Source organism: Triticum dicoccoides, chromosome 3B (genome assembly GCF_002162155.2).
Source record: "Triticum dicoccoides isolate Atlit2015 ecotype Zavitan chromosome 3B, WEW_v2.0, whole genome shotgun sequence".
NCBI classification, from domain to species: Eukaryota; Viridiplantae; Streptophyta; class Magnoliopsida; order Poales; family Poaceae; genus Triticum; species Triticum dicoccoides.
Genome location: NC_041385.1, coordinates 395,051,720 through 395,070,841, shown reverse-complemented (window position 1 = coordinate 395,070,841; position 19,122 = coordinate 395,051,720). Strand labels below are relative to the sequence as shown.

The 19,122-nt window shown below is 46.2% G+C and overlaps 2 protein-coding genes across 2 annotated transcripts; one reads left to right on the top strand and one right to left on the bottom strand.

The window, feature by feature from the left end:
• Positions 1–1,135: 1,135 nt before the first annotated feature.
• Positions 1,136–5,226, top strand: LOC119276179 (cytokinin riboside 5'-monophosphate phosphoribohydrolase LOG-like). Its single transcript, XM_037557186.1, has 7 exons — positions 1,136–1,418; positions 2,047–2,144; positions 2,769–2,799; positions 3,522–3,621; positions 3,746–3,816; positions 4,589–4,732; positions 4,829–5,226. The coding sequence occupies exons 1-7, from the start codon at positions 1,245–1,247 to the stop codon at positions 4,928–4,930; spliced, it is 720 nt and encodes a 239-aa protein (XP_037413083.1). The 5' UTR covers positions 1,136–1,244; the 3' UTR covers positions 4,931–5,226.
• Positions 5,227–6,579: 1,353 nt separating this feature from the next.
• LOC119276178 (protein arginine methyltransferase NDUFAF7, mitochondrial-like) lies at positions 6,580–10,261 on the bottom strand. The gene is made up of 10 exons (XM_037557185.1): positions 9,897–10,261; positions 9,729–9,790; positions 9,497–9,640; positions 8,976–9,086; positions 8,701–8,896; positions 8,089–8,147; positions 7,948–8,000; positions 7,656–7,878; positions 7,223–7,331; positions 6,580–7,126 (listed from the first exon to the last, which is right to left on the bottom strand). The coding sequence occupies exons 1-10, from the start codon at positions 10,180–10,182 to the stop codon at positions 6,864–6,866; spliced, it is 1,506 nt and encodes a 501-aa protein (XP_037413082.1). The 5' UTR covers positions 10,183–10,261; the 3' UTR covers positions 6,580–6,863.
• Positions 10,262–19,122: the final 8,861 nt, after the last annotated feature.

The following is a 19,122-nucleotide window of genomic DNA, read 5'->3' as shown; positions in this document are numbered from 1 at the left end:
CTACCGGCAGCAATGGCCGCGGCGGCGACGGCGACAGCCTGACCTAGCTCAGAGCACCAGGGAGAGGGGAGAGGATGAGGACGAGTGAGAGCGAGCGAGGAGGAAGAGAATGAGCGAGTGGCTGAGCTCGCTCGCTTTCACTTATTGACCCGACCGACAGCGGCCGTTCCGACAGGGGACGGGCCGTTAACGGCCGTCCGCGCGCGCCGGGCGTCAGTTAGCCCGCGTGGCAACTGTTGGCGGGCCCAACCGGTCAGAATAGGGGTTAGCGCGGGCAAAGCGAGCGATTACGCGAGTTGGTAGTTTTTTGCCACGGTTTAGGAAAAATTTGGTAGTTTTTCGCACAAAAACGTAGAGTGGTAGTTTTCTGTCACGTTTCCGGCAAATGTGGTAGTTTTTGGTTAAATACTCTTGAAAAGGTAAAGAAGAAACTGATTAATGTTGTTGTGGCCATACGATTTGGCCATGCCATGCCACTCTTGGTTCAACAACAAGAACAAAAAAGCAAAGGTGTAGTAGTACGACGATGTGACTGTACGTCCAGCTGGGACAGGAGGATAGGACTCATCAGGACGCACATCTGGAACATGTGCAAATCTCAACCGTAAGCTCGCCACGCACCGGCAAATTCTGCGGCACGACAACATAAATTAGGTTTGGAAGCGCAACAGGTCCGATCTTCTCGGAGGTGAATTTTCATACTACCACTCGCGTTGTACTGCAGTTGGTTGTTCGTTGGGATCATCTACTGCTACTACTACCCCCTAGATAGAGGAAGAGAATGCCACGTTTCTTGTCTCGGTCTCTCTTAGTACACACAAAACCACCTAATTTACTCAAACTGAACAAAAATTAGCACTAAATGTGAAAACTCATCAAAGCCGCTAAATACCAAAAGGTTAGAAAGACCCCAAACAAATGAAACACAAAGCCAGGAAACATTTTTCACCCTTTTTCATGTCGTCATAAAATAAAAGAAGAAGAAACCAGAGAAAGAGAGAGAAAAGTAGCAGTTGAGGGGAAGAGAAGAGAAGACAAGGCCCCAACAATGTTGGACCCACCAACCAACACCCATCCATCCATTCCTCCTCTATAAATGGAGGCTTCCCCCCACAACATCCGGCTCAACTCAGGTCTCCAAGTCACAACCTCGCCTCCCCTACCACCATCAGCACCTACCCGAAGCCAAGAACCACCTTCCGCCCCTCCACCCCCTGGCCGCCCCAACACCGACGGATCAGGCGATGGCAGTGGAGGCCATGGCAGAGAAGAACACCGGCGCCGGCGCGGCTGGCGGAGTAGCCCCGGAGAGCGGGGACAGGCGCTCCCGCTTCAGGCGGATCTGCGTCTACTGCGGCAGCGCCAAGGGCCGAAAGGCCAGCTACCAGGACGCCGCCGTCGAGCTCGGCAAGGAGCTGGTACTTGGTCTCCCCTTCTCCCCCTCCCCCTCCCCCCTGTCACGCTTACGCTCACGCCCACGCCAAGGCTCGGCTCCATAGAAATACAATCTTTTCTTTTGGGTTTATAAATTTTGGGGCAACGGAAATCTTCTTCGATCTCCCCTCTTTTATTTCCTTCGCCCCCACATGTTGGCCTTCCTGTTCGTGTTTGTTTGGCGATGGCACGTCACTAGCTTCTGCCTGCTGGCTGGCTGCTGAGCTGTAGAACGTCGTGGGGTGCACAGCGCACTGCATCTATCTGCATGGATCACGCCCGCATGATCATACCTCACGCGCCACGCTGGTAACATAGTAGTAGCGCCATCACGCCTCACGCACCGCGCGCGCTGGACAAATCACAAATGGTACTAGTACTTGCTACAAGTTGCTGCATCCGTTTGCCATTTCTGCTCTCCCAAATGGTCCGTCATGGTCATGGCCATGGAAGACAATGATGGCTTGCTTGCTTGCTTCCCCCAAGGAACAATCTTTCATGTTTTGCTTATTGCATATACTACTACTATTTCAACACAATAAATCCAACCTTAATTTGATTTCTTGTTTTTTCTTTTTGAGAAGATAATTTGATTTCTTGTTTGCGTTGCAGGTGGAGAGGGGCATCGACCTGGTCTACGGAGGAGGCTCCATTGGGCTCATGGGCCTGGTCTCCCACGCAGTCCATGATGGAGGACGCCATGTGATTGGGTAACTTCATTTCATTGCCTCTCTCTCTCTCTCTCTCTCTCTCTCTCTCTCTCTCTCTCTCTCTTGCTTGTTTGCACAGCATGCAGGTGCTCTATCTATCTATCTATCTATCTTGTTTGATGAGTGGTGTTCCTATGCGTGCATGCTCCCTGCGCCTTCTTTGTAGTAGTACGTATCAAAATGGCAGGCAGCCTTTGGTTTGCTTTGATCTTGGGCCAGGGCCAGGGCCAGAGGGGGCAGCAGTGGGAGGCATTTTGAATGCGTCTGGGTTCCATTCACAGGAGTGGAACCACCTTTTGGACTCGCTTCCGAAAGGCTCCTAGCCTGCATGCTCCAAATGGACGACTCCTCTTGGAGTGCCCCTTCTCTCCTCCCTCGGCTCCCTCTAATTATTGCCTAGTACCATTCCACCAGTGCTCATTCAGTCCATCTCTCTCTCTCTCCCTATACATGCACAGCTAGATTAAATGTGATGTGCCTACACTAGGAGGGAAGAGTAGTGGGCATTGGTTTTGGTTGCCAGTTTCTCGCCATGGCAAAAAGCTGTGGCCTTACTTACTGTTTGACTGCTTTATGCTAAAAACTGACGTGTCTATCTGTTTGCTCTTCTCTTTTGTCCGGCAGGGTCATCCCCAAGTCCTTGATGCCCAGAGAGGTGAGCGATCCATCTACTCCCCCATTTGGTTCATGTTTCTACTTTTACTCCGTTTTGCTAGGCATGCGTGCGTGCGTGCGTGCCATATCCACTTCAATTCTCTCTGCATTTACGTTGCTCACATGAATATGGTGCGCCGGTCCAAGACCAATGCGTGCTCCCTTTTAAATGTACCACTACGACTATCAATCCAAAACTACTGCCCCGCTTGCCTTGCCTTTGGACTTCACCGGATATGCAACCTACTCTAGCTGAACATAGTAATAACTTGAGTTTTTTTACTACTACTACTACTACTACTACTACTACCTAGATGAACATAGCTTTTCCTTCCCCTTTCTGGCCTTCAGCCGTCCTGAACCTTGACCTGTATTTCTTGGGGTGTCTCATCCTATCTTAATGAATGAAATCAGCACAATGCTGTTTTTCGTCAAAACATAGTAATATAGTAGCACTTTTACTAACTGTCCTTGTTATTGACCAAGGTACTACTAGTACTATATGATTAGCTCATGCAGGTGCAGTACGTACCGTACAGAAATGTGTGTGCGGTGCTTTGCATGCAAATTAAGAACTTCCTTTTCTTCTCAGGACCTTTTTCTTTCGTTGCATTTGCTAGTTTCAGTAGAGGGTTTTGAACACATGATTTAGTTGGAAGCTGAAATGCGCAACCATTGTTAGTACTGCCTGCTTAATATTCCTCTCACTGCTTCAATCTTCAGGTCACTGGAGAGCCTGTTGGGGAAGTGAGAGCCGTCTCTGGCATGCACGAGAGGAAGGCCGAGATGGTTCGCTCTGCTGATGCTTTCATTGCCTTACCCGGTACGTATGAGAGAATCTTATCTTAGTTGCTCCCAACATGGATGGATCTCCTGTCATGTGTGATTTGAATCACTGGATTCCTCAACGCAACATCTGAAAATCTGCATTTCTTGCACCACCACAGGTGGCTATGGGACTCTGGATGAGCTGCTCGAGGTCCTCACCTGGGCCCAACTTGGGATCCACAAGAAGCCGGTAACGACCAATTCTGGTTCCTTGTAGCAGCAGCATCAAGAATTCGATCGCCTCAAAAGCTTAATTATATGCTCATGATTGCGCGATAGTTTAACCATCATGCGTGCTGCCTGCATGTTTCCGAATCCCTTGCTTGTCTGATCTGCGGCTATCCAGGCAATTAGTTTAGGCCAAAGTCGTTTAGGCCTTGATTGTGGCTCGGTGGTGCTCCCAGTCCCATCCCCCATGTGATTGGCTGGAAGCTTTCGCCATCTAGAGGATGGCAAATTATTGATCAATACTACGTAGTAGTTTAAGCAGCCTAGCATCTCAGAGACCAACATATAAGTTTGGGGAGCATGCGATCCGCAATCTCCATTGTTTATAGGTATTATTAGAATTTAGAATGATGTTTGGAGGATCTTGTGCCAGTCGGATTTACGTTGAAAAAGGAATGTATTGTTGGCATCTAAGGTAGACGACCCATCCACGAATCACAAGTTGTAGAGGAGTGGACGGTTTGAATAATCTCTTTAATAACTATAGTAACGAATGTTCTCCACTTCGATTCATCATATCTATCACTATTATTTGTGCTTGAGGGGCCCTATCAAATGTTGTATTCCATCATATCTAGGTGGAAGAAATCTGTTATGCCGAATCTTAATGCTTAGATCCCCCTTTTACTATTCTTTCTCAATCAATACAGTATTACAGTAGAGTAGTAGTAGGCATTAGCAGTAACTAGTAGGGGTTAACGACTGATCTCTTTTGGTGGATATTGACTGAGCAGATCGGGCTGCTCAACGTGGATGGGTTCTACAACTTCTTCCTGTCCTTCATAGACATGGCCGTGAGCGAAGGATTCATACAGGAGGACGCGAGGCACCTCGTCATCTCAGCTCCTACCGCCAAGGAGCTAGTTCTCAAGCTCGAGGTAATTATATACAGAACCAATCAATCAATATTGTTACTGTTACGTGGCCACCGTCAGTCAGTGTGTTGACATGTAGTAGTATGCATGAATTTGCAGGAGTATGTTCCGGACTACGAGATCGGGCTGGTGTGGGAGGATCAGGGCCAGATCACGCACGGGTTCGCGCCGGAGCTGGAGCCCGGCATTGCGTCGTCATGATACAATTCATGGTGGAAGCGTTTCTGGACTAAGTAACATCTGACCGTGCAAACAAAAAAGAAAAAAAGGATGGGAGTGTGCTAGTCCTTGTCAGTCGTAGCTTTTGTGTGTCACTGCCAGTGGCATGACAGTGTTAGCATTGAGTAGCAAGTAGTGGTGCGGTTGATGATGGCGTTCTTTTGGTCGTAGCTTAGGTAGTAGAAGGAATGAAGGGATTGCATGTACAAATGTGTTATGTAGGAGCAGCAGCAGATGTGTGTTCCTTAATTATCAATCAAGAATGGGAAATTCGTCTCGCTCTGTGTGGGTCATGGACGATGTGGAAACAAATGATGATTCAAGTCGTAACGGAAGAAACGAACAGTTTGTAGGCCAATGTGTCCTAGACTCGATGAAGGAGGAGGATCCGTGTCGTTGGTGGAAGGGGCACATCGTGCGTGCGCTTTTGGAAAGCGGGGGCTGTCGCCGTCGCGCGCACGAACGCACGCACGCACGTCGGCGATGGGACCTGTCCCTCCCGACCCGTGCGGAGGCAGAGGAGAGGCACTGAGAGAGGTCCGTGTCGAGATCGTGTGTGTGTCGGCAAGGGACCGGCAGACACCGGTGGGCCTCGCGGCGGCGACAATGCGGCTCCCGCCCGTGCCCGTGCCCGTGCCCGTGGATGGATTGCCTGCCGCACGCGCTTCCTTCCTTCTTTCTTTCGGTTGAGACGCCGTTTTCTCTCGTCTTCCTCCTCCAAAGGCAGGAAGAATCTGCTGCTGCGGCCCATAAAAGGAGACTGACTTTGGCTGGACTGGCTAAGGTTTCAACTTCAACAGGCTGCCCTTCCTTAGTCTATGCGGCCGGTGCAGCAGGAATGGCCATGGGATGTGAAAGGAATGGCCATAGGATTGTCTTGTTTAGGCGCGCGCGCACGTACTACGTGATATAGTTTATTCAACGAGTTCTCTTCATTCAGCATAGGATATGTGCATATTCGTGCGGTTTCCTCGATGCTCTCTTTCTCTTCTGTTTCCATGGTTCGGGGCCATTTTCAGCACACGCTTTTCCGTCTTCGTTGCCTGTCTTCTCTCAATAATTGCCTTTCTACCATCTTTCGTTACACATCACCACACCAACGCCCCTAAAAAAGAAGCAGCACCATCTTTACCGATCGACCTCACCCTGTCAGTCACCCACCCTTTCTCCATGGATTCCTCCCGATGGGTTGTTGGTTCAACACATCAACAAGTATTACTTGTGCTACTCAGCAGAAATTCAGACGACTAAATCAAGTAAATGAAGCTAGCCTTCCTCCATCTCAGCTCTTCATATCATATCGCACTTTCCACTTCTCCACCTGCCGTGGATGGATTCGACGCTTGTTGGTGACCAGATCAACTCCCTCCCTGTGGTCACCACTTACCAGTGTGTTTCTCTGAGACTACGTAAACTAGTACTGCTTTTTTAACAAGATGCCAAGTTGGAACAATGCATGCAACCAGGGTCGGTAGGTCCTTGTATCTTCTGCGACTGCTTCAGTCAGTATGTCAAACACCAAGAATTCCTTGTTTCTATCGAATAAATACTTGCTTGACTGCCAAAAATGCAGACTTTCAAACTGGATGCACCTACCTGGACTGGTTCACGGTAATACATGGACCAGGCACTCGACAAAACTTCACCAACAATGCAGCAAGAGACCGAGAAAAATCATAGCACGACCCGCTGACGACAACACTGTGATTATATAGTACGTACTTCTACTAGGACTAGGAGAGCAACCCGACCAAGTACTAGCATACAAGGAAATAGCCTACCCAAATAAGCCTGCTCTGAACTCAACTGTCTATATCATCAAGTTCAACAGGAATTGCAGAGGGTCTCCTTATTTTTAGTTTTTTTTTTTCATCACTGGTTAACAGATTACACAAAGGAAAGGGATCACCGTTTTTCACTCGAATGGAACAGGCGAGCCTTGCTTCTTGTTGACAATGGCCATGGCCAGGTACCTGCTGCCCATGCCGATGGGCGTTTGGTCATCAGGCCCTTCCCAGAATGGGGCTTCTCCGTCTCCGACTAGACGCCAGTAGCCTGTCCTCAGAGACTCCGCCTGCTTCTCGTCACAGTTTTGCATAAGGGCTTCCACCCGGAAGTTGATACCAAGAGAACCCAGCAGCTGGGATTGAGTCATTGGCCCATGGACGGAAATATCATCTGCAAAGATAACAACAGACACAAGCCTGGTAAGAAATGCTTGCCATGCCATGAAAAGTACAAACAAGCAATAAGAGTTCATAATACAGTGCAAACCTGAAGCTTCCTTGGCAGAGTGCTTGATCGCAGCAAAATCAACATAGGCACTGAGATCAGCAGACCCAGGGTCGTCTAATATGTGAACGAATTTGTGTTTGCGGATTGCCTGCATATATATCATTGTTTTCTTAATGTACATGTCATTTATTCAAGAGACTAGTCTATTGCTTACAGAATTGATATTCGTAAAAGAACAGTCCATGAGATAATTCCTTGTGCAAGCACATTATATATAAAACCAAATACTGTACAAAACAAGGAATAGAATTTGGGTATCATGTGAGCACCAAAGACTAGCCAGTCTACTTTTAGCAATTTATTTATGTCAAGAGAGCCACAGGGGCAGGACTAGCTGGAGCTTTGTACACACTACGGTCAACAACTTCTTCAGTTCAACTCAGGTGTAGCGAAACAATTTTAAAATGCAAACCTGAAGACTATCAGACACTATTCCATTTTTGCCATAGTCAATGATCAGAGCACCTCCGCCATCTGAGCTAATTCGGTCTGCGATCTGTTCGCTAATCTCCATTGCTTTTGGGCAGACTTCAATCTGCTCAACCTTCTCGAGCTCCTCAGGACTAGCCCATTCACAACGTTTGGAGAGGAAAATCAAAGAGGCTGTAGGCTGCGGAGACAGAACAAAGCGAAACCTGCTACGAAGTAAGAATTACACATTTACTTAAGGTTAATAATACTTAACTAAGATTTGTAAAACCTACGATGAGTCTCCTGCGAGATCCACCATCTTTTCACACCAGCCGCGTGACCCTTTCTGCAGGAAAAAATGGTTGTTCAGTGGAACGATTGCACAGTAATTAATCTTTAAGCGTGATAAAATCTGAAACAGACTGCTCACCAACCTGAAATTGATGGATTGGTAAAGCATCAAAGAATTCATGAGCAACAATTATGGTGGGGACTGCAGATAAGACACTTAAAAATAAGGCAAACAAGAGAAACCCCAAAAATATGTTTGAAACACAAAAACTTGAAGATACATAAAGGCAACCCAGTTTCAGAATAAACCATACAACTTGTAGAAGAACACTAAAGGCAGTCCAACAGAGAGATTACAAGCATCAGAAGCTAAAATGTTTAAGCATCGACATACACCAAGTATCTAAGCTAGCAAGCAAATAAGCAATGGCAGCATAGGTGCTTGAAGATCATCCAACTAATTGGCAACATCATTAGCAAGTTGAGGATAATATATATTGTGCGATTGTGTTGCTTTCAAAAGGAAATCAACGATAGATCCGTCTATTTTTGGTCCATGTCATTATGTACTTTAGCACATTCTTTACCACAACAAATGAATCAGACCATACTAATTCCACAAATCTCATGGTATGGTTAAAAGATGAATGACAGTATAAGAGTTTATCATACAAGTGCCTAGATGATATCCACAGTTATACCATAGAGGTTAAGTACTTAGAAACATGAAATTTGTAGCTGAAAGAGCCCCTTACATCCTGAAGGAACCTGTTCGAGGGAGGCGTGCCAATAAACAGGGGCTCCACAAAGCTTGCTAACTGTCCTTTTTTCATCACCAACAGATTCATCTTCACATTTCAGAGTATTGTACTGCACCTTTTGCAATGTAGGGCTACATTCTACCAAGTTAATGTTGAGCGCCTTAGTGAAATTAACAAACTTTGCTGAGCCCTATTGAAATGGACATATGCATTAAGAAACAGGACAGTAGAAGTTCGACAAAGGAGAGACACAAGCAAGAAAACCATACACGAAGTAAATCTGCCAAGAGAGTTCCTCGTCCTGGGCCAAGCTCAATCAAATTCACCTTCTCTGGTTGCCCCATTTGCTCCCACAGACACATCGCCCACACACCAATCAGCTGAGGCAAAGCAGCAAAACATTATTTACTCTTATCTCATAAGCCATAGCATAAGATCAACCAATCGAGTAAATCAACCACTGGTCAAATTAAATTCACCATACGAATATAAAACACTTAATACGATTCTGAATATCATAGTTTCCAATAATACTATAGTGGTGCAGCAAAAATGATGTGCAATGGAAGTGCACAAACACAAAAAATTACAATGCCTCACAACCATTCATAAATATCACGTGGTGTATCGTTGCATTGTTATACATGAAACAGATAGTCCATCTCTCTGCCATGCCATCACTGAATTCCCAAGTGTGGCACATTACATGATTCTAAAACCTGTACTCGCAAAAAAAAAAGATTCTAATACCTGAATGCTGGAAGACAAACAGCTAGGGAGCACCACTTACCTCTCCAAACATCTGGCTGACCTCTGGTGAGGTGATGAAATCCCCAGACTCCCCAAACACATCGCGATTCATGTAGTACCCAGACTGTGGGTTTGTAAGCACCTCCTCCATGTACTCAGCTATGCTGATCGGCCCACTCCGGAACTAACCTTCCAATGACAACCGAATCACATTTCCACACTGCAAGCAATGGAGATTAAAGACTAATAATGGGCGGGGGAACCATCGATACCTTTATGATGCTCTTAAGGTGCTTGACAAGGTTAGAGTCCGACGACGGCTCGTGAGAGTGCTCTGCCGCATAGACCAAATGTGCATAATCAGAAACACTAAACCCCAATGTGCATGCGCGTAACATGTGAAAAAATGTGAATGTGTATGAGAGTGAGAGGGGTGCGACCTGGGGGGCTGTATAGACCGGCGCGGTCCACAGAAATGCTGAGCCTGGCGCCGGAATCGCTTGATGATCCCTGGAGCTTGTCATCCTCCGCCTCATCGTCGTGGGCACCGACGGAGGACGGTAGCGGCGGGGACGTCGGCGTGGACGAGAAGCGCGCGAGGAAGGAGGAGGAGGAGGATATGTAAGGAGGGAGGGTCCGACGCGTGGATGAGCCGGCTCCCCCACTGCAGCCGGTGAGGCGAGGGGCCAGGCGGCGGAGCAGAGCGGCGGCTGGGCTCCGAAGCATCTCGACGGCGAGACAGAGGGAGTAGCTGAAGTGCTGGTGGGTTGGGCCGGAGAGGGGGTAGGACGACGACGGGTTTCGCTCCAAAGCCCAATGAGGCTGGCCGGGCTATCACTTTGATTACCCTATATATCCCTAAAAAGAAATTGATTAATCCTATGGCCGCGGCAGGCGCAAGACGGCACCGCCGTCGCCTCCGCGCCGTCACATTAGAGCATCTTCAGCCGTTGGCCCATCAAGGAGTGCGTAAAATGGTCATCTGGGGCGAGCCGGCGCAAAAAATCAGCCTGAGGGCGAGTGGCTTCCTAGCCGCCGATCCCAGGGCCGCCCCCCAGACGCAGTTTATGTTTTAAAAAAAAGAGTATTTGGCAAAATTCGGCTAAAATTTGGTAAATTGGGCATATATTCGACATGTTCGACATTTTTACATAGCAAAGTTATTAAAAAAAGGCCACAACTACAACTATGGGCTGAAGAAGTCGTTGAGCGCGGCGAAGTCGCCGCCGTCGCCGTCGTCGACGGCGGCCTTCTCCTCCTTGACGCGGCCGCCCCTGCTGGACCCCTGCCCGGCGTCGCCCTGGCGGACCGATGGCGGTGGCGGCGTGTCATCGTCGTCGCTATCGTCGAGGACGATGACGCCTCCCTCGTCGCGGCCCCGGCGCCGAGCTTCGAACTGCTCTAGGGCGCGGCGCTGGCGCTCCATCTCCATGTGCACCCAGTCATCGCGCGCCCATTTCAGGGCCGCCGCGTCGTCGAGCTCTCCGGCGCCGGGCTCCGTCTTCACGGCAGGGAGCCCCGGCTCCTTTTTCACGGCCGTGAGCCCCGGCTCCGTCTTCGGTTTGATGAAGCGCGGAGGAGCCAAGGAGGAGGCTGAAGGAAATATGCCCTAGAGGCAATAATAAAGTTATTATTTATTTCCTCATATCATGATAAATGTTTATCATTCATGCTAGAATTGTATTAACCGGAAACATAATACATGTGTGAATACATAGACAAACATATAGTCACTAGTATGCCTCTACTTGACTAGCTCATTAATCAAAGATGGTTATGTTTCCTAACCATAAACATGTGTTGTCATTTGATTAATGGGATCACATCATTAGGAGAATGATGTGATTGACATGACCCATTCCGTTAGCCTAGCACTTGATCGTTTAGTATATTGCTATTGCTTTCTTCATGACTTATACATGTTCATGTAACTATGAGATTATGCAACTCCCGTTTACCGGAGGAACACTTTGGATGCTACCAAACGTCACAACGTAACTGGGTGATTATAAAGGAGTACTACAGGTGTCTCCAAAGGTACATGTTGAGTTGGCATATTTCGAGATTAGGTTTTGTCACTCCGATTGTCGGAGAGGTATCTCTGGGCCCTCTCGGTAATGCACATCACTATAAGCCTTGCAAGCAATGTAACTAATGAGTTAGTTACGGAATGATGCATTACGTAAACGAGTAAAGAGACTCGCCGGTAATGAGATTGAACTAGGTATTGGATACCGACGATCGAATCTCGGGCAAGTAACATACCGATGACAAAGGGAACAATGTATGTTGTTATGCGGTTTGACCGATAAAGATCTTCGTAGAATATATAGGAACCAATATGGGCATCCAGGTTCCGCTATTGGTTATTGACCGAGAATAGTTCTAGGTCATGTCTACATAGTTCTCGAACCCGTAGGGTCCGCACGCTTAACGTTACGATGACAGTTTTATTATGAGTTTATAAGTTTTGATGTACCGAAGTTTGTTCGGAGTCCCGGATGTGATCACGGACATGACGAGGAGTCTCGAAATGGTCGAGACATAAAGATTGATATATTGGACGGCTATATTCGGACACCGGAAATGTTCCGGGCGTTTTCGGAGAAAACGGGAGTGCCGGAGGGTTACCGGAACCCCCCGGGAGAGTAATGGGCCTTATGGGCCTTAGTGGAGAGAGAGAGGGGCGGCCAGCATGGGCCGCGTGCCTCCTCCCCCTCTGGTCCGAATTGCACTAGGAGGGGGGCGGCGTCCTCCTCTTTCCTTCTCCCTCTCCCCCTTCCTTTCCCCCTCCTAGTAGGAGTAGGAAAGGGGGATTCCTACTCCTACTAGGAGGAGGACTCCTCCTCCTTGGCGCGCCCACAAGGGTCGGCCGACCTCCCCCCTTGCTCCTTTATATACGGGGGCGGGGGGGGAGCACCCGAGGACACATAAGTTGATCTACGGATCATTCCTTAGCCGTGTGCGGTGCCCCCCTCCACCATATTCCACCTCGGTCATATCGTCGCGGAGTTTAGGCGAAGCCCTGCGCCGGTAGAACATCATCATCGTCACCACGCCGTCGTGCTGACGGAACTCATCCCCGAAGCTTTGCTGGATCGGAGCCCGGGGATTGTCATCGAGCTGAACGTGTGCTGAACTCGGAGGTGCCGTACGTTCGGTGCTTGGATCGGTCGGATCGTAGACGTACGACTACATCAACCGCGTTGTCATAACGCTTCCGCTTACGATCTACGAGGGTACGTGGACAACACTCTCCCCTCTCATTGCTATGTCATAACCATGATCTTGCGTGTGCGTAGGAAATTTTTTGAAATTACTACGTTCCCCAACAATGGCATACGAGCCTGGTTTTATGCGTAGATGTCATATGCACGAGTAGAACACAAGTGAGTTGTGGGCGATACAAGTCATACTGCTTACCAGCATGTCATACTTTGGTTCGGCGGTATTGTGAGATGAAGCGGCCCGGACCGACATTACGCGTACGCTTACGCGAGACTGGTTTCACCGTTACGAGCACTCGTGCTTAAAGGTGGCTGGCGGGTGTCTGTCTCTCTCACTTTAGCTGAGTCGAGTGTGGATACGCCCGGTCCTTGCGAAGGTTAAAACAACAGTAACTTGACGAACTATCGTTGTGGTTTTGATGCGTAGGTAAGAACGGTTCTTGCTAAGCCCGTAGCAGCCACTTAAAATTTGCAACAACAAAGTAGAGGACGTCTAACTTGTCTTTGCAGGGCATGTTGTGATGTGATATCAGCAACTGGCAGGAGCCATATGGTTGTCGCTTTATTGTATGAAATGCAAACGCCCTGTAATTGCTTTACTTTATCACTAAGCGGTAGCGATAGTCGTAGAAGCAATAGATGGCGTAACGACAACGATGCTACGATGGAGATCAAGGTGTCGCGCCGGTGACGATGGTGATCACGACGGTGCTTCGAAGATGGAGATCACAAGCACAAGATGATGATGGTCATATCATATCACTTATATTGATTGCATGTGATGTTTATCCTTTATGCATCTTATCTTGCTTTGATTGACGGTAGCATTTTAAGATGATCTCTCACTAAATTATCAAGAAGTGTTCTCCCTGAGTATGCACCGTTGCGAAAGTTCTTCGTGCTGAGACACCACGTGATGATCGGGTGTGATAGGCTCTACGTTCAAATACAATGGGTGCAAAACAGTTGCACACGCGGAGTACTCAGGTTAAACTTGACGAGCCTAGCATATACAGATATGGCCTCGGAACACGGAGACCGAAAGGTCGAACGTGAATCATATAGTAGATATGATCAATATAGTGATGTTCACCATTGAAACTACTCCATCTCACGTGATGATCGGACATGGTTTAGTTGATTTGGATCACGTGATCACTTAGATGACTAGAGAGATGTCTGTCTAAGTGGGAGTTCTTAAGTAATATGATTAATTGAACTTAAATTTATCATGAACTTAGTACCTGATAGTATTTTGCTTGTCTATGTTTGTTGTAGATAGATGGCTCGTGCTGTTGTTTCGTTGAATTTTAATGCGTTCCTTGAGAAAGCAAAGTTGAAAGATGATGGTAGCAATTACACGGACTGGGTCCGTAACCTGAGGATTATCCTCATTGCTGCACAGAAGAATTACGTCCTGGAAGCACCACTGGGTGCCAGGCCTGCTGCTGATGCAACTGACGACGTTAAGAACGTCTGGCAGAGCAAAGCTGATGACTACTCGATAGTTCAGTGTGCCATGCTTTACGGCTTAGAACCGGGTCTTCAACGATGTTTTGAACGTCATGGAGCATATGAGATGTTCCAGGAGTTGAAGTTAATATTTCAAGCAAATGCCTGGATTGAGAGATATGAAATCTCCAATAAGTTATATAGCTGCAAGATGGAGCAGAATAGTTTTGTCAGTGAACACATACTCAAAATGTCTGGGTATAATAATCACTTGATTCAACTGGGAGTTAATCTTCCTGATGATAGTGTCATTGACAGAATTCTTCAATCACTGCCACCAAGCTACAAGAGCTTCGTGATGAACTATAATATGCAAGGGATGGACAAGACTATTCCCGAGCTCTTCGCAATGCTAAAAGCCGCGGAAGTAGAAATCAAAAAGGAGCATCAAGTGTTGATGGTTAACAAGACCACCAGTTTCAAGAAAAAGGGCAAAGGGAAGAAGAAGGGGAACTTCAAGAAGAACAACAAACAAGTTGCTGCTCAAGAGAAGAAACTCAAGTCTGGACCTAAGCCTAAAACTGAGTGCTTCTATTGCAAGCAGACTGGACACTGGAAGCGGAACTGCCCCAAGTATTTGGCGGATAAGAAGGATGACAAAGTGAACAAAGGTATATGTGATATACATGTTATTGATGTGTACCTTAGTAATGCTCGCAGTAGCACCTGGGTATTTGATACTGGTTCGGTTGCTAATATTTGCAACTCGAAACAGGGACTACGGATTAAGCAAAGATTGGCTAAGGACGAGGTGACGATGCGCGTGCGAAATGGTTCCAAAGTCGATGTGATCGCGGTCGGCACGCTACCTCTACATCTACCATCGGGATTAGTTTTAGACCTAAATAATTGTCATTTGGTGCCAGCGTTGAGCATGAACATTATATCTAGATCTTGTTTGATGCAAGACGGTTATTCATTTAAATCAGAGAATAATGGTTATTCTATTTATATGAGTAATATCTTTTATGGTCATGCACCCTTGAAGAGTGGTCTATTTTTATTAAATCTCGATAGTAGTGATACACATATTCATAGTGTTGAAACTAAAAGATGCAGAGTTGATAATGATAGTGCAACTTATTTGTGGCACTGCCGTTTAGGTCATATTGGTGTAAAGCGCATGAAGAAACTCCATACTGATGGGCTTTTGGAATCACTTGATTATGAATCACTTGGTACTTGCGAACCGTGCCTCATGGGCAAGATGACTAAAACGCCGTTCTCCAGAACTATGGAGCGAGCAACTGATTTGTTGGAAATCATTCATACTGATGTTTGTGGTCCAATGAATGTTGAGGCTCGCGGAGGGTATCGTTATTTTCTCACCTTCACCGATGATTTGAGCAGATATGGGTATATCTACTTAATGAAACACAAGTCTAAAACATTTGAAAAGTTCAAAGAATTTCAGAGTGAAGTGGAAAATCATCGTAACAAGAAAATAAAGTTTCTACGATCTGATCGTGGAGGAGAATATTTGAGTTACGAGTTTGGTTTACATTTGAAACAATGCGGAATAGTTTCGCAACTCACGCCACCCGGAACACCATAATGAAATGGTGTGTCCGAACGTCGTAATCGTACTTTACTAGATATGGTGCGATATGATGTCTCTTACTGATTTACCGCTATCGTTCTGGGGTTATGCTTTAGAGACGGCCGCATTCACGCTAAATAGGGCACCATCAAAATCCGTTGAGACGACGCCTTATGAACTGTGGTTTGGCATGAAACCAAAGTTGTTGTTTCTTAAAGTTTGGGGCTGCGATGCTTATGTGAAGAAACTTCAACCAGATAAGCTCGAACCTAAATCGGAGAAATGTGTCTTCATAGGATACCCAAAAGAGACTATTGGGTACACCTTCTATCATAGATCTGAGGGCAAGATTTTCGTTGCTAAAATCGAATCCTTTCTAGAGAAGGAGTTTCTCTCGAAAGAAGTGAGTGGGAGGAAAGTAGAACTTGATGAGATAACTGTATCTGCTCCCTTATTGGAAAGTAGTTCATCACAAGAACCGGTTCCTGTGACAACTACACCGATTAGTGAGGAAGCTAATGATATTGATCATGAAACTTCAGATCAAGTTTCTACTGAACCTCGTAGGTCTACCAGAGTAAGATCCGCACCAGAGTGGTACGGTAATCCTGTTCTGGAAGTCATGTTACTTGACCATGATGAACCTACGAACTATGAGGAAGCGATGATGAGCCCAGATTCCGCAAAATGGCTAGAAGCCATGAAATCTGAGATGGGATCCATGTATGAAAACAAAGTATGGACTTTGGTTGACTTGCCCGATGATCGGCAAGTCATTGAGAATAAATGGATTTTTAAGAAGAAGACTGACGTTGATGGTAATGTAACTATCTATAAAGCTCGACTTGTTGCAAAAGGTTTTCGACAAGTTCAAGGGGTTGACTACGATGAGACTTTCTCACCCGTAGCGATGCTTAAGTCCGTCCAAATCATGTTAGCTATTGCTGCATTTCATGATTATGAAATTTGGCAAATGGATGTCAAATCTGCATTCTTGAATGGATTTCTAGAAGAAGAGTTGTATATGATGCAGCCAGAAGGTTTTGTTGATCTAAAAGGTGCTAACAAAGTGTGCAAGCTCCAGCGATCCATTTATGGACTGGTGCAAGCATCTCGGAGTTGGAATAAGCGCTTTGATAGTGTGATCAAAGCATATGGTCTTATACAGACTTTTGGAGAAGCCTGTATTTACAAGAAAGTGAGTGGGAGCTCTGTAGCATTTCTGATATTATATGTAGATGACGTATTATTAATTGGAAATGATATAGAATTTCTGGATAGCATAAATGGATACTTGAATAAGAGTTTTTCAATGAAAGACCTCGGTGAAGCTGCTTACATATTGGGCATCAAGATTTATAGAGATAGATCAAGACGCTTAATAGGACTTTTACAAAGCACATACCTTGATAAAATTTTGAAAAAGTTCAAAATGGATCAGGCAAAGAAAGGGTTCTTGCCCGTGCTACAAGGTGTGAAGTTGAGTCAAACTCAATGCCCGATCACAGCAGAAGATAGAGAGAAAATGAAAGATGTTTCCTATGCTTCAGCCATAGGCTCTATCATGTATGCAATGCTGTGTACCAGACCTGACGTATGCTTAGCAATAAGCTTGGCAGGAAGGTACCAAAGTAATCCAGGAGTGGATCACTGGACAGCGGTCAAGAACATCTTAAAATACCTGAAAAGGACTAAGGATATGTTTCTCGTATATGGAGGTGACAAAGAGCTAGTCGTAAATGGTTACGTCGATGCAAGCTTTGACACTGATCCGGACGATTCTAAATCGCAAACCGGATACGTGTTTTTATTAAACGGTGGAGCTGTAAGTTGGTACAGTTCTAAACAAAGCGTCGTGGCGGGATCTACATGTGAAGCTGAGTACATAGCTGCTTCGGAAGCAGCAAATGAAGGAGTCTGGATGAAGGAGTTCATTTCCGATCTAGGTGTCATACCTAGTGCATCGGGACCAATGAAGATCTTCTGTGATAATACTGGTGCAATTGCCTTGGCAAAGGAATCTAGATTTCACAAGAGGACCAAGCACATCAAGAGACGCTTCAATTCCATCAGGGACCAAGTCCAAGTGGGAGAGATAGAGATTTGCAAGATACATACGGATCTGAATGTTGCAGACCCATTGACTAAGCCTCTCTCATGAGCAAAACATGATCAGCACCAAGACTCCATGGGTGTTAGAATCATTGCTATGTAATCTAGATTATTGACTCTAGTGCAAGTGGGAGACTGAAGGAAATATGCCCTAGAGGCAATAATAAAGTTATTATTTATTTCCTCATATCATGATAAATGTTTATTATTCATGCTAGAATTGTATTAACCGGAAACATAATACATGTGTGAATACATAGACAAACATATAGTCACTAGTATGCCTCTACTTGACTAGTTCATTAATCAAAGATGGTTATGTTTCCTAACCATAGACATGTGTTGTCATTTGATTAATGGGATCACATCATTAGGAGAATGATGTGATTGACATGACCCATTCCGTTAGCCTAGCACTTGATCGTTTAGTATATTGCTATTGCTTTCTTCATGACTTATACATGTTCCTGTAACTATGAGATTATGCAACTCCCGTTTACCGGAGGAACACTTTGGGTGCTACCAAACGTCCCAACGTAACTGGGTGATTATAAAGGAGTACTATAGGTGTCCCCAAAGGTACATGTTGAGTTGGCATATTTCGAGATTAGGTTTTGTCACTCCGATTGTCGGAGAGGTATCTCTGGGCCCTCTCGGTAATGCACATCACTATAAGCCTTGCAAGCAATGTAACTAATGAGTTAGTTACGGAATGATGCATTACGTAAACGAGTAAAGATACTTGCCGGTAACGAGATTGAACTAGGTATTGGATACCGACGATTGAATCTCGGGCAAGTAACATACCGATGACAAAGGGAACAACGTATGTTGTTATGCGGTTTGACCGATAAAGATCTTCGTAAAATATGTAGGAACCAATATGGGCATCCAGGTTTCGCTATTGGTTATTGACCGAGAATAGTTCTAGGTCATGTCTACATAGTTCTCGAACCCGTAGGGTCCGCACGCTTAACGTTACAATGACAGTTTTATTATGAGTTTATAAGTTTTGATGTACCTAAGTTTGTTCGGAGTCCCGGATGTGATCACGGACATGATGAGGAGTCTCGAAATGGTCGAGACATAAAGATTGATATATTGGACGGCTATATTCGGACACCGGAAGTGTTCCGGGCATTTTCGGAGAAAACGGGAGTGCTAGAGGGTTACCGGAACCCCCCCCCCCCCGGGAGAGTAATGGATCTTATGGGCCTTAGTGGAGAGAGAGAGAGAGAGGCGGCCAGCATGGGCCGCGCGCCTCCTCCCCCTCTG

Coding starts and splice junctions, on each gene's coding strand:
- LOC119276178 (XM_037557185.1), bottom strand. CDS start 10,182: ATGCTTCGGAGCCCAGCCGCCGCTCTGCTCCGCCGCCTGGCCCCTCGC. Junction 8,148..8,700: donor CGAACAGGTTCCTTCAGGAT/GTAAGGGGCTCT, acceptor TCTTATCTGCAG/TCCCCACCATAATTGTTGCT. Junction 7,879..7,947: donor GATCTCGCAGGAGACTCATC/GTAGGTTTTACA, acceptor ACTTCGTAGCAG/GTTTCGCTTTGTTCTGTCTC.
- LOC119276179 (XM_037557186.1), top strand. CDS start 1,245: ATGGCAGTGGAGGCCATGGCAGAGAAGAACACCGGCGCCGGCGCGGCT. Junction 1,419..2,046: donor TCGAGCTCGGCAAGGAGCTG/GTACTTGGTCTC, acceptor TTTGCGTTGCAG/GTGGAGAGGGGCATCGACCT. Junction 2,145..2,768: donor GGAGGACGCCATGTGATTGG/GTAACTTCATTT, acceptor TTTGTCCGGCAG/GGTCATCCCCAAGTCCTTGA.